The 15,876-nt window shown below is 39.5% G+C and overlaps 1 protein-coding gene across 2 annotated transcripts in view; it reads right to left on the reverse strand.

Moving 5' to 3' along the window:
* The window catches only part of RTN3 (reticulon 3), a 66,145-nt gene that overhangs the window by 6,850 nt on the left and 43,419 nt on the right, over window positions 1-15,876 (reverse strand). For both annotated transcript variants that reach the window (XM_027532294.1, XM_027532293.1), the window contains one exon: window positions 552-759. In XM_027532294.1, the coding sequence (XP_027388095.1) occupies window positions 552-759 (208 nt within the window). The remainder of the gene's footprint in view (window positions 1-551; window positions 760-15,876) is intronic.

Genomic DNA, 15,876 nt, shown 5'->3' on the forward strand with positions numbered 1-15,876 from the left:
TTTTACAGGCCAAGACTTTCAAGAGGAAAGGGGTGAGAAAACATTGTTAAATCATAGCACAGTTGGAAAAGCTAGCAACTGGATTCTACAAATGCATGACCTACTGACTTCATCATGACTTGCCCCTGGTATTAAGGTAACTAAAGGAGAGATAAAACCAAGAATATACACACTGAGTTCTGTTATTGCCAAGAATGCATCCTCAACGACAACATTCCAAGGCTGTTTTAAGTGTTAACTATGTGGGGCTTAAACATGTACCTGGGACCCCCTTTCACTGAGCACTGTCCAGATGCCCTGCTTGCTCTACAGGACGACCCTGCCCAAGAATTCAGACAGTCCTTTTAGGTGAACCTCTAGTTTGTCAAAGAAGTTCCCGGCGCCTAACTTGGTCACTTCATAAAGGAGTCTCAAGCTGACGTTTCATGCGACTGATTAGCTGCATTAGGCCCTATAATTCCTGATTTCTAATCAGGTCTGATTTGAATCTGACCAGCCTCTGCAAACCCTTTCCTAAGTTGTAGAGCATTACTTATGATACTTGAACTCACTTGAATGGATGGCCTTCTTCTGATTTCTGTACAGCTTGGATGACAGACTTGTAGACCCTGAAGCTGATGGTGACAGACAGAAGAGCCAGGATGAGGTAAGAAACCACACTGATGACACTGAAAGCTGCCAGGGACAGCAGCATGATCAGTGTGGTGCCAAAGACAAAGCCAGTTTTCTTCACATCTCGCCAGAAAATCAAGTCGTGCACTGCCAACAGAAAAGGGAGGTTAAGTTAGACAACCTCTCACGAGTCACAGGGCCGGGACTGTCCACTCCGTGTTCTGCACGCCTGACACGCCTTACACTAGCGTGCAGTTAAAGGTGCACCCCTCCTCAAGACAGTAAATAAAAGCCAAGGAGAATCAAACTACATCAGCGATGATTCACACTGCCAAAGGTTTTTCTGGTTTCTGGATAGGTTTATAGAAACTTAGTTTTTAGTCATGGCTACTCAAGTACAATGGAATAAAGTGTCATTTACTTTAAATGTTTCAGTAGAACAACTGTGGGAAAAGCTTGAAAACTGTTGACTAAATTAAGCAAACCAGGCTTATAAATTATCAACAGCTGGGTCAACAGACTAAAACCAAAGGTAACTTGACATGTGGGCCTTAGGAAGCCTCACTATGAACAAAGCTAGTGGAGGTGATGGAATTCCAGCTGAGCTATTTCCAATCCTTTCAAAGATGGATGCTGTTGAAATGCTGCACTCAGTATGCCAGCAGATTTGGAAAACTCAGCAATGGACACAGGGCTGGAAAAGGTCAGTTTTCATTCCAATACCAAAGAATGTTCAAACTACTGCACAAGTGCACTCATCTCACATGCTAGCAAAGTAATACTCAAAATTCCCCAAGCCAGGCTTCAACAGTATGTGAACCAAGAACTTCCAGATGTTCAAGCTGGATTTAGAAAAGGCAGAGGAACCAGAGATCAAATTGCCAACATCCGTCAGATCATAGAAAAATCAAGAGAATTCCAGAAAAACATCTATTTCTGCTTCACTGACTGTGCTAAAGCCTTTAACTGTGTGGATCACCACAAACTGGAAAATTCTTAAAGAGATGGGAATACCAGACCCCCTACCTGCCTTCTGAGAAACCTGTATGCAGGTCAAGAAGCAACAGTCAGAACCAGACATGGAACAACGAACTGGTTTCAAATTGAGAAAGGAGTACATCAAGGCTATATATTGTCACTTTGCTTATTTAACTTATATGCAGAGTACCTCATGCAAAACGCTGGCTGGATGAAGCACAAGCTGGAATCAAGATTGCCATGAGAAATGTCAATAACCTCAGATATGCAGATAACACCACCCTTATGGCAGAAAGCGAAGAGGAACTCAAGAGCCTCTTGATGAAGGTGAAAGAGGAAAGTGAAAAAGTGGGCTTAAAACTCAACATTAAAAAATCTAAGATCATGGGATCTGGTCCCATCACTACATGGCAAATAGATGGGGAAACGATGGAAACAGTGACAGACTATTTTCTTGGGCTTAAAAATCACTGCAGATGTTGACTGCAGCCATGAAATTAAAAGACACTTGCTCCTTGGAGGAAAAGCTATGACAAACTTAGACAGTGTATTAAAAAGCAGAGACATTATTTTGCTGACAAAGGTCCATCTAGTCAAAGCTATGGTTTTTCCAGTAGTCATGTGTGGATGTGAGAGCTGGACCACAAAGAAGGCTGAATGCCGAAGAATTAATGCTTTGGAACTGTGGTGTTGGAGAAGACTCTTGAGAGTCCCTTGGACTGCAAGGAGTTCAAACCAGTCAGTCCTAAAGGAAATCAATCCTAAATATTCATTGGAAAGACTGAAGCTGAAGCAAGAAGAAAATGGACTAGGATGGGGCAAGAGCGCAGGCAGAGAGACTCCCTAGGCGCAAAGGTTATATGGTAGTTTTTTGTTTGACTTCTTTAAGTCTGAAATATTTGAAAGAAAAGCTGGGGCCTAGACAGAAAAAGACCTTGATGCATCAGAGAAGGGAAAGGCATAAAAATGCTAGCCTAAATGCAAATCTACCTTGGTGCAAATTAGAAAAAGCCTCCCTTTCTCATGAAAACTGTGACAAGAAATAGTCAAACCTACAATGATAACCACTGTCAAACCTACAATGATTTCTCTGATGAAAATGGACTGGGATGGGGCAAGAGTACAGGCAGAGAGACTCCCTAGGAGGCTAACACAGGGGTTCAAGTCAGAGATGATGGGCCTTTAGATTAGGTCAGGATGGAGCGGAGTGGAAACACAGACTGTATTTTGGAGGCAGGACAGTCAGAACTTGATGATGAACTGATGTGGGAGGTGACAGAGGGAAATAAATATGGATGAGATCTAGTTTTGGGGCCTGAGCAAATGGACCAATGTGGTGTCATTTACTGAGATGAGAAAAAGCAGAGTAGAGAGCATGTTAGTTCTGGATCGATGTCTAGAGATATACACAGAGAAGGTGGTCAGACCTAGCAGTATGGAGCACACAGGACAAGTCTGAGCTGGAGATGGCACATATGGAAACCACCAGCACACAAATAATATTAAAAGTCATGAAAATGGATAAGGTTATCTAGTTTATAGGGAAGAAGGCCTAGGCTTAATTCTGAGGTGCTCCAATATTTAGTCGCTGAGTAAAAGTAGAGGAGCTGGAGAAAAGATACAGAGGAAATAACCAAGGAAATGGGGACAACTAGGAGTATGGAGTCACAGAAGCTGACCCAGGAGTGCTTTGTGGAGAAGGGTGTGGAAACTGGCTAATTGTGCTGAGGCTGAAAAAGGGACTTAGCAATATGGAGATCGTTGGTGTCTGATCAGAGCGGTTCAGTGAATAGCTGGAGGGGGTTGAAGAGGAATTACTGGTGAGACATGGAGGCAGTGTGAAAGAAAACGCTTAAGAAGTGTGGGTATGAAGGGGAGTAGAACATCTGGAGCCAAGGGTTTTCAAAGATGGGAAACACTAAGGCATGCTTATATGTTTTATAAGAATGCTAATAAGGCTTGCTTTAGTTACAAACAAGGAGAGACTGAAGATAGGGAGCAGAAGCAGTGAAGTCCTGGAGAAAGAAGGGATGGAGAAGAGCCCAGGCGGAGGTGGGTAACCTTGAAGAGGATGAAGAGAGACACAGGCCCATTCACAGATATGAAGAATGGAAGAGGAGAGATTCCCTTCTGGATGTTTCTGTTTTCTCAACAAAAGGGAGATGAGGTCATCAGCTGGAATTGGGGGCAGGGGGGTGACAATGGCTTATCGAGTGAGGAAAAGATATGAAATGGTTGTTTCAGAAAACTCTAAGTGGAAATTCCCTGGAGGTCCAGTGTTGAAGACCCTGCACTCCAACTGCTTGCATAGGGGGCACAGGTTTGACCCCTGGTTGGGGAACTAAGATCCCACATGCCATGCAGCATGGCAGAAAAAAGAAAAGAAAATCAAGTGTCTTAAAACTGTTAAAAGAAAAAACAGGAGTAAATCTTTGTGATCCTGGATTAGGCAATGTTTTCTCAGATACAATACCCAAGGCACAAATCACACACACACACACACACACACACACACACACACACAATAAACTGGGCTTCCCTGGTGGCTCAGATGGTAATGAATATTTCTGCAATGCGGGAGACCTGAGTTTGATCCCTGGGTTGGGAAAATCCCCTGGAGAAGGGAATGGCAACCCCCTCCAGTACACCAAAAGAAAAAAAAGAACAAAAAGATAAATTGGACTGTATCAAAATTAAAAACCTTTGTGTTATAAACAGTACCAAGAAAATGACAAGAAAACTCATAGAATAAGAGGACATATTTTCAAATTATTTATCTAATAGGGTTAATTGAGTTATAACTCAATAATAAAAAGAATAGCTTAAATGAAAAAAAGTAAAAAAATGAGAAAGGAGCCAAACAGACATTTCTCCAAAGATATGCAAATGGCCAATAAGTATATAAAAAGAGGCTTAACATCATTAGTCATTAGTGAAATGTAAATCAAAACCACGATGAGCCCACTAAATTGGCTATAATAAAAAATATAACAACAAATATTGGCAAGGATGCAGAGAAACCTCATGCATTCCCAGTAGGAATGAAAAATGTTGCAACTGCTTTGGAAAACAATTTGGCAGTTCCTCAGAAAGTGAAACAGAATTATTATATGACCCAGGAATTCCACTCTTAAGCAAATGTGCAAGAGAAATAAAAACATACAACACAAAAATTTATGTACACCAGTGTTCACAGAAGCATTATTCATAACATGGAAAATGTAGAAACAATATAAACATCCATCAACTGATGAATGGACAAATAAAATGAACATTTCCATACAATGCGATTATTATTTGGCCATAAAAAGGAATGAAGTTCCAATACTACATATTGTAACATAGATAAAATGTAAAAACATTATGCCAACTTTAACACATGAATTACAAAATCCCACATATTGTATGATTATGTTTATATAAAACATCTGCAACTCTGTAGAGAGAGAAAGTAAATGAGTGGTGGTTTAGGGCTGTGGTGATGAAGTTATGACCAACCTAGACAGCGTATTAAAGAACAGAGACATTACCTTGCCAACAAAGGTCCATCTAGTCAAAACTATAGTTTTTCCAGTAGTCATGTATGGATGTGAGAGTTGGACTATAAAGAAAGCTGAGTGCCAAGGAACTGATGCTTTTGAACTGTGGTGTTGGAGAAGACTCTTGAGAGTCCCTTGGACTGCAAGGAAATCCAACCAGTCCATCCTAAAGGAAATCAGTCCTGAATATTCATTAGAAGGACAGATGCTGAAGCTGAAACTCTAGTTCTTTGGCCACATGATGTGAAGAGCTGACTCATTTGAAAAGACCCTGATGCTGGGAAAGATGAAGGTGGGAGGAGAAGGGGACGACAGAGGATGAGATGGTTAGATGGCATCACTGACTCAATGGACATGAGTTTGAGTGAACTCCGGGAGTTGGTTAATGGACAGGGAGGCCTGGTGTGCTGCAGTCCATGGGGTCGCAAAGAGTCGGACACAACTGAGTGACTGAACTGAACTGGTGCTGATTAGAAATGGGAAATGACTGCTAATGGGTATGGGGTTTCTTTTCTGTGGGGGAACGAAAATATTATAAAATTGGATAGTGGTGATGGAAAAAATCATTTAGTTGTAAACCTTAATGGATGAATTGTATAGTATATGAGTTATATCTCAAAAAAGGTATTAAAAAAAAAAGAAATGAGACAAACTTGCAATTATAGTCAGGGATTTCAACATTCCTCTCTGAATAATGGCAGAATAAGTAGACAAAAAATCAATAGGGATATAAGACTTAAACACTATCAATCAATTTGACATTCAAAAGAACACTCTACACTTTTAACAGCAGAACATACATTCTTTCCAAGTACGTGTAGAACATTTACCAAGATAAACTTAATTCTGGATTCAAGACACTTTTCATGATTTCTGATTATAAGGTAATTACATCAGAAACAATAACAGAAAGATACTGAGAAAACCAATGATAAACTTTGTATAAACTAAACGATATGCTTCTAAACAGCTCATAGACCAAAGGAAAAAATCAACAGGGAAATTACAAAGTATTTTGAACTGAATGAAAATAAAAATCTGTGGTGTACAGCTAAGTGCCTATATTATAAGAGAAGAAAGATAAGAAATCAGTGATTTCATTTTCAACCTTAAAAAGCTAGAGGAAGAACTGATTGAATTCCAACTAAACATAAGAAAGGAAAGAAAACCAGAGCAAATGTCAATGAACAGATAACAGAAAAACAACAGAAACATCAATGAAACCAAAGTTGGTTCTTTGAGAATATCAATAAAATAGATAAAACTCTAGCTAGACTGATCAAGAAAAAGTGAAAGAATACACAAATTGCCAATATCAGGAATCAGAGGTGACACTGCTACAGATTCTAAAGACATTAAAAAGACAAGGGGATATTAGGATCAATGTTATGCCAATAAACTAGACAATTTAGATGAAGTGGACAAATTCTCCAATGACCAGACCATCAAAGCTCACTCAAGAAATAGACAGGGCTTCCCTGGTGGCTCAGTGGTAAAGAATCCTCCTGCCAATGCAGGAGACATGGGTTCGATTCCTGATTTGGGAAGATCCCACACGCCACAGAGCAACTAAGGCTGTGCACCACAACTACTGAGCCTGTGCTAGAGCCCGGGAGCCTCAACTACTGAGCCCACGCGCTCAGCCACCATGGCCCGCGTGCCCTAGAGCCGTGCTACCCAACGAGCAAAACCACCGCGACGAGGCGCCCTCACACTGCGGCTAGAGGGCAGCCCCTGCTGACCGCAGCCAGAGGAAAGCCCACGCAGCAACAAAGACCCAGCACAGCCAAATTTAAATAACATTTAAAAAAGAGTATATCATGACCAAGTTTTTTTTTTTTTTTTGCAAAAATGTGAGACTTAGTATTCATAAATCAGTCAATATAATTTACTACATCAACAAACTAAAGAACCATACGATCATCTTAAGAGATATGGAAAAAAAAATCCAATGTCTTCTGATAAAACTTCTCAACAAATGAGGTTATAGAAGGGAATTTCCTTTAGTTAATAAAAGTAATCTGCAAGAAACCTAGAGCTAACATCGTATTTAATGAAAGAAGGCAAGGATATTCTCTTTTACTACTTCTACTGGCTTTAGCCAGCACGGTAAATCAAGAAAAATAAACTAAAAAGCATCAAACTAGAAAGGATGAAGTAAAACTGTCATTATTTAAAGATGGCATATTGCCTATGTAGAAAATCTGATGGAATCTACAAAAAAGCTAATAAATTTTAGCAACATTGCAACTTACAAAATTAATTATATTTCCAAGTATTAGTATTAACCAATAAGAAACTGACCTAAAAACACCATTTAAAATAGCATGAAAACATGAACTACTTAGGAATAAATCTGACAAGAGATGTATAAGACCTGTACTCTGAAATCTATAAAATGCTGCTGAGAGAAACTAATGACGACCTAAATTAATGGAAAGCTACATTGTTTTCAAATAGATGGGGAAAATGTCACATTTCATCTTCTTGGGCTCCAAAATCAACGCAGACGGTGACTACAGCCATGAAATTAAAAGACGCTTGCTCCTTAGAGGAAAAGCTATGACCAACCTAGACTGTGTATTATAAAGCAGGGACATCACTTTGAGACAAAGGTCCATATAGTCAAAGCTATGGTTTTTCCAGTAGTCATGTATGGATATGAGAGTTGGTCCATAAAGAAGGCTGATCGCTTAAGAATTGACACTTTTGAACTGTGGTGTTGGAGAAGACTCTCAAGAGTCCCTTGGACAGCAAGGAGATCAAACCAGTCAGTCCTTAAGGAGATCAACCCTGAATATTCATTGAAAGGACTGATGCTGAAGCTCCTTTACTCTGGCCACCTGATGCAGAGCCGATTCACTGGAAAAGACCCTGATGCTGGGAAAAATTGAGGGCAAGAGAAGGGCACAACAGAGGATGAGATGGTTGGATGGCATCACTGACTCAATGGACATGAGTTTGAGTAAACTCAGAGAGACAGTGATGGACAGAGAAGCCTGGAGTGCTGCAGTTCATGGGGTCACAAAGAGTCAGACATGACTTAGCAACTGAACAACGACGTTGTTTTCACGGCTCTTTGCAACCCCGTGGATTGCAGCACGCCAGGCCTCCCTGTCCATCACCAACTCCCAGAGTTCACTCACACTCAGGTCCATCAAGTTGGTGATGCCATCCAGCCATCTCATCCTCTGTCGTCCCCTTCTCCTCCTGCCCCCAATCCCTCCCAGCATCAGGGTCTTTTCCAATGAGTCAACTCTTCGCATGAGGTGGCCAAAGTACTGGAGTTTCAGCTTTAGCATCATTGATGGCTTAGAAGACTCAAAATTGCTAAATTGTTAATTTATCTATAATTCTAAGTAATTCCAGTCTGAATTTCAGTAGGTTTTTTGAAAAACAGAAATAGACAAACTGATTTTAAAATTCCTATGGAAATGTGAAGGACCTAAAAGAGCCAAAACAACTTTGAAGAAGAATAAAGTTAGAGGACTAGCCCTATCTGATTTCAAGGGTTGTACAAAGTTACCACTATCAAGACACTATCGTACTGGCTTAAAGACACAGCAGAGCAATAGGCTGTCTACAAAGTTCAGAAACAGGTCAAATGGACAAACTAATTTTTGACAAAGCTGCTAAGACAGTTCCCTGTCTTAGGTAAGACAGGTTTCCCTGGTGGCGCAGACTGTAAGGAATCCGCCTGCAATGCAGAAGACCTGGGTTCAACCCCTGGGTTGGGAAGACCCCTTGGAGGAGGGCATGGCAATCTACTCCAGTATTCCTGCCTAGAGAATCCCTCGACAGAGGAGCCTGGTGGGCTACCGTCTATGGGGTCGCAGAGTCAGACACAACTAAGCGACTAAGCAGAAGACCGTTCATGGTAGAACCGAGTCTTTAAAAAATGGTGTCAGAACAATAGAATATACATATGCAAAAATCTCCAAACTTTTATCAATACCTTGCATGATATGTAAAAATTAACACAGAAGGATCACAGACTTAAATGTAAAACTTAGTACTATATAACTACTAGAAGAAATCAAACAAAAATCTCTGTGACCTTGAACTGTGAAAAATTTCTTATATACATCAATTTGATACATAACAGGAAAAACTTTAAAAACTATACTTCATCAAAATTAAAAACTTCTGCTCTTTTTGAAGGACATTGTTAAAAGAATAAAAAGATAAGCCAGAGACTGGAGAAAGTAATCTTCAAAGAATATACCCGATAAACAACTTGTATCCAGAATGTGTGTGTAACACACACATTCTTTCTCAAAAACAAAACACAATAAAAACTAGTCAAAATGTGAACAGACTTTTCATCAAAGAAGCTATATGGATAGCAAGTAAACACATTAAAAGATGGTTAACACCATTAACACCATTAGTCATTAGGGAAATGCATATTAAAACCACAGCAAGAGCCTACTCTGTACCTGTCACGATGTCTACTCTTAAAAGACTGACTACAACAAATGTTGGCGAGGATATGGAGGAACCACAAGTCTCATATAGAGCTGGCTGAAATATAAAATAATGGAAACCACTTTGGAAAAAAATCTTGACAGTTTCTTACAAAGTTAAATCAATTATCCTATGACCCAGCCATTTCACTTGTAAGTATTCACCCAAGAGGAAAGAATACATTGTGTCCATATAAAGATGAAACATGGATGTTCATAGCAGCTTTATTTGTAAAATAAATTAGCAAAACTGAAAATTCAAAACTTCAGCAAAAACCGAAAACACCCAGTGTCTGTCAATAAATGGTATATCCATACAATAGAATATTACTCATCAACATGGATGAATCTCAAAAAAATTAGGTTGAGTGAAAGAAGCCAAACCAAAAAAAACAGCACATACTTTGTGATTCCATATATATACAAAATTCTAGAAAATGCAAACCAGTCTAATGACAGCAGGCAGATCAATGGTTGCCTGGCAGGAGGGAGAGATTAAAAAAAGGGAGCAATGAGATTTTTGTGTGCTGGAGATGTTCGCAGTAATAGCTTCATGGGTGTAGACATATATCAAAACTTACCAAGTTACGTATTTTAAATATGGGCAAATTATTGCACAGCAATTAAGCCGCAATAACACTTTTTTTTTAAGTTAAATGACCATGAGGTAATATGTATTATTTTTGGTCTTCAAGTGGTTATTCTAACAAAAACTTAGCAATGATTCATGAGACAGAGTCAGAGGAAAAGGAAGAATAATGAACAGAAAAGCCTTTTTAATTTGAAGTCTTTTACTATGAATTCAGACTTCATAATATTCCAAGCTTACCTCTGTATTGGCTATAAGTAAAAATGTCTGATAAATAACAGAACAGTTTCCCAACCTCTTAAACTACTCAGAAAAGTACGATTTATAAACAACAAATGTATACATTCTTATGAAGATTAAATTTAAAAATTACCAACAAAGGAAACTTTACTCTAGCAATCTGGTTACTGTGTCATTCAGAGAGAAGCAACCTATGGTCTTGGATGCTAAAGGCAACATCAGAGATGATTATGAAAGGCATCAGTTAGATCCAGCTTTAGGTACGACAGTGAATTAAGCAATGCTTATTTTAGGTATTATTCTGCTTTCTCTCTGGAGCCCCTTCATGCCTCCTGGCTTCCACTTGGCTCCAGATCCCTACCTGGTGACACACTTTATCCTCAGCTCTAGCTTCAGCACAGCCAAGAACAAACCCTGCTCCAGACTGCCTGGGTTTTCATCCTCTTACATTTACTAGCTGTGTGATGCTGAGCAAGACACCATCTCTCTGTGCCTTGGGTTTCTCATCTGCAAAATGGAACAGTACAGTTCCTGGTTTATAGTGATGTGGCCTGCAGTAAATGGGTTAACGAGTAGAAGTGCTCAGAACACTACTGATTAGGCAGTAATACAATGTTTGCTATTATTATTATTCATTTGACTGCCAATCCCTACTACCATTAAAATGAAAAATTAAGAACTGAAGTTAAAATCCGCTACAAAGAAATAAAGATTTTTCTTCTCTTTGTTGCTATATTTCCTATGAAAAAGGAGTTGCACTGTCAGCACTGATTAAATAAAGAGGATGGTGTGTAAAAAGTTAGAGGAAAGCAGAGGGCAGGAGGTAAACACAATATGACAAGGGGGCCTACAGGGTAGACTGAACTGGCACAGATGAGAGGTGCCGGCACAGATGAGAGGTGCCGACATAGAGGTGGAAACCCAAAGCCATGAGAAGAGAAGACGTCACCTAGAGGCATCTTAGAACACCTCAAAACCCACTTATTCTACCCTCCAAGCAGTAATCAAAAACAGTTACAGAAATAGGGCTCATCTCTCCTTCTCCCTCATCCCCTACACTCAAACACCGTGGGCTGACAAAGCCTACCTCCTGGAATCTATTCACAGGAAAATAGGATCCTAATTGAGAGTCAATGGCTAACAAACTGCTACTCTAGTACACTATCTTACTGAGACAGAATTAAGCCTTGGCTAGTTTTTTCCAATGATAATGAACACAGCTGGGAGGCTCCCTTAGATGTGAGGCATCCAATTCTAATTGCCCCAACAGGAGCCCTGGAGAAGGAAATGGCAACCCTACTCCAGTATTCTTGCCTGGAGAATTTCATGGACAGAGGAGCCTGGCGGGCTACAGTCCATGGGGTCACGAAGAGTTGGACACAGCTGGGCAGCTAACACTTACACTGACTTAGCCTCTTCCAATGTTCGAAGCATCACTACAAACAAAGCTAGTGGAGGTGATGGAATTTCAGTTGAGCTATTTCAAATCCTAAAAGATGACGCTGTGAAAGTGCTGCACTGAATATGCCAGCAAATTTGGAAAACTCAGCAGTGGCCACAGGACTGGAAAAGATCAGTTTTCATTCCAATCCCAAAGAAAGGCAATGCCAAAGAATGCTCAAACTACCGCACAATTGCACTCATCTCACACGCTAGCAAAGTAACGCTCAAAATTCTCCAAGCCAGGCTTCAACAGTACGTAAACCATGAAATTCCAGATGTTCAAGCTGGTTTTAGAAAAGGCAGAGGAACCAGAGATCAAATTGCCAATGTTCTGCTGGATCATCGAAAAAGTAAGAGAGTTCCAGAAAAACATCTACTTCTGCTTTATTGACTACACCAAAGCCTTTGACTGTGTAGATCCACAATCTGTGGAAAATTCTTAAAGAGATGGGAATACCAGACCCCCTACCTGCCTCCTGAGAAACCTGTATGCAGGTCAAGAAGCAACAGTTATAACCGGACATGGAACAACAGACTGGTTCCAAATAGGAAAAGGAGTATAGGCTGTATATTGTCACCCTGCTTATTTAACTTATATGCAGAGTACATCACACAAAATGCCAGGCTGGACGAAGCACAAGCTGGAATCAAGATTGCCGGGAGAAATATCAATAGCCTCAGATATGCAGATGACACCACCCTTATAGCAGAAAGCGAAGAACTAAAGAGCCTCTTGATGCAAGTGAAAAAGGAGAGTGAAAAAGCTGGCTTAAAACTCACCATTCAGAAAACTAAGATCATGGCATCTGGTCCTGTCACTTCATGGCAAATAGATGGGGAAACAGTGGAAACAGTCAGAGACTTATTTTTTTGGGCTCCAAAATCACTGCAGATCGTGACTGCCGCCGTGAAATTAAAAGACGCTTGCTCCTTGAAAGAAAAGCTATGAACAACCTAGACAGCGTATTAAAAAGCAGAGACATAATACTTTGCTGACAAAGGTCCATCTAGTCAAAGCTAAGGTTTTTCCAGTAGTCAGGTATGGATGTGAGAGTTGGACTATAAAGTAAGCTGAGCGCCCAAGAATTGATGCTTTTGAACTGTGGTGTTGCAGAAGACTTTTGAGAGTCCCTTGGACTGCAAGGAGATCAAACCAGTCCATCCTAAAGGAAATCAGTCCTGAATATTCATTGGAAGGATGGATGCTGAAGCTGAAGCTCCAATACTTTGGCCACCTGATGCAAAGAGCTGACTCCTTGGAAAAGACCCTGATGCAGGGGAAGACTGAAGGCAGGAGGAGAAGGGGATGACAGAGGATGAGATGGTTGCATGGCATCACTGACTCAGTGGACATGAGTTTGAGTAAGCTCCGGGAGGTGGTGATGGACAGGGAAGCCTGGTGTGCTACAGTCCATGGGGTCGGAGTTGGACACAACTGAGCTGAACTCAAGTGAGCCTCTTCCAAAGTCCTGAGCTAGTACAGTGGGTGCTGGGAAAAAAATGAAAAAAAGTTCCCAGACTACAAAGTTAGTGTTTTCCTAACTTTTCAGTTGTAAATTTATTTTATTATCACATAACTTAAAATTTAGTTTTTATTTGAAAGACCCTTACTTTTTTCTAGTTATGTTTCAATCTGTTTAAAGTCTCATGTTATACTAAGTATTTCTTAGAATCCATTTCCAGCTTCTTTGTATAAGTTTATGTAAACTAAGTCAAAAATTTCTGTTATCTTATTTTGCTACTGGCAGATTAAGCATATGACAATGAACGTCTATATTAACCAACAGTGTTTATGTTGCTGGTAGAATTATGAGTGATTCATTGCTTTCTTTGATTTTCCAAATCTTCAGCATATTTTTTACTTTAAAAACTTTAAAGGATGTTTACCTTTTGCCCTGGAGAAGGAAATGGCAACCCACTCCAGTAATCCTGCCTGGAGAATTCCATGGACAGAGGAGCCTGGCAGGCTACAGTCCATGGGGTTGCAGAGTCAGGCATGACTGCGCAACTATAAATCACCTTTTGCCTGTATTATTTAAGGATGCAGTAACCTTCTTACACCAAAAGAGGGCACTAAAATATCCAATGGTAACTTCAAGACTGATGGAAAGAAATCGGTTCTTGCCAATTCCAATGAGAACAGCCCCAAACCTTGTTGACTCCTTGCCTATTGACTTTTATTACTAAACCAGGGAAACATCTTGGTTTGATGCCAATGTCAACCATTCCCAAAGCCATTCTCAAACTTTACTCTCCCAAGTGTACTCCTCAAAGGAAGAAAAGAAAGGCTGCTCAAACGCTTATTCTGAAAAGGAATAAATGTGCCAAGAAATTTTAAGGTTTGGTAGCCCATAAGCTTTAACTTCATTTTCAAAAATAACTCTCTAACTAAGGATCCATACAACATGTTCTACCTTCTAAGCACTAATTTTCCAAAATTTGTTAATACAAATCTTTAAGGTTTAAAAGTGACTGCAGTAACTACAAGAAAAAAAATTCATGACCACAATACAAAAACTTCTTTAACAAACGGGGAAATTGAACAGTTAAGTTTTTTATATGCATAATTATTTCTGTAAAGAAAAGTATACAGACATTTCCACACTGATTATTTTCTTTGGTTACTTTTGTTATTAATAATTCATTATAAGTGAAGCCGTTTTTTGAGTTATAAGACATTGGATAATGCATTTATAAACTTAGAGCCAAATTCTATGGCTGCTGAAATGGGTTAATAGTCTGCTCTGCTACAGACTGATCGTTAACAAAGACACTCCCTCAAGACGGCACAGAAGGGTCACTGACAGAACACAAACTCTGTCAAGGACAAACATACGTGCTTTCGGTCATGCATACACTTGGCAGCAGGCCAAGGAAATTTGTAGGAACCCCTTTCAAGCCAGTGTTCCTCTCAAAGACTGTCTGGAAAGAGTTTTTCATTTATTTAAATAATCTAACATCCTCTTCCCCCAAGCCTTCAATTTTAGATTTTAAAAGCACAGAAGACAAAATGGTACTGACTACCCTTCCCCAACAAAATCGATGGATCTGAACATGTGAACTTTTGAACTAAGTTATCTAAAGAATAAAATTAAAGATAATAAAGGTAGTGCTAAATCATGATGGAAAGGATAAAGACACAAAACCCTGGCTTTAGTTTCTGAGCTTTTTTCTTTCCTTCTAGGTCCAGTTGGTTATTTCCACATGCTTGACAACCACTTAATTCTCCAACTAAGAAAGTTTAGACTTAAGTCTGCAGAAGTTATCAGATCAAATCTAAAATTAAAACAAAATACTAGTTAACGTGAAAGCCCAATCAAACTTGAAAAGTGAGTTTATGCCCTTCGTGTGTATTTATCTGTAATTCAATCTTCCATGCTAGTCATGTTATGGTAACGTGACATTTCTCCTATGGTTACAATACACTTGGATTTGTATGCTTCTCTGACAGTCCGTTAAGTAATGCAGATAAGTGGCAGAATTTCAGACTATCATAATAAGTAATACAACTATTTTCTTCTTTTAAAAAAGCTGACACTCCCTAAAACCTTTACCAGTAATAAGCAAAAGAAGTTTTAAACATAAAAGTATTAGGTATTATATTAATAATACACATACCCTTGACCTTTGAGATACTCTCTCCATTTTCCTTAGCTCTACTGAATGTTTCCCTCATGGGAAAATGGGCTGCGACGGCTTCCCTCCACTCTGCTTTATTTCGCAACCCGCTGACCCCGCCGGCATTTAATTTCCTCCCAACATACGGCAAAGCTGAAAACAGTTTAGAGTAAACACCCGTATAATCACTAACTAGATTTTTACTAGCAATGTCTTATTTTAACTTTTTTTTTAACATGGTAAGTATATGTAAGAACACTTACCATCCTAACCATTTTTAAGTATGCAGTTCGGTGACATTAAGTACAGCCATTGTTGTGTAACCATCACCGTGATCATTAATGGTTTGCTACGCTTACTTACATATTTGTTCCTCTTATCTGTCCACTAG

Source organism: Bos indicus x Bos taurus, chromosome 29 (assembly GCF_003369695.1).
Source record: "Bos indicus x Bos taurus breed Angus x Brahman F1 hybrid chromosome 29, Bos_hybrid_MaternalHap_v2.0, whole genome shotgun sequence".
Lineage (NCBI taxonomy): Eukaryota > Metazoa > Chordata > Mammalia > Artiodactyla > Bovidae > Bos > Bos indicus x Bos taurus.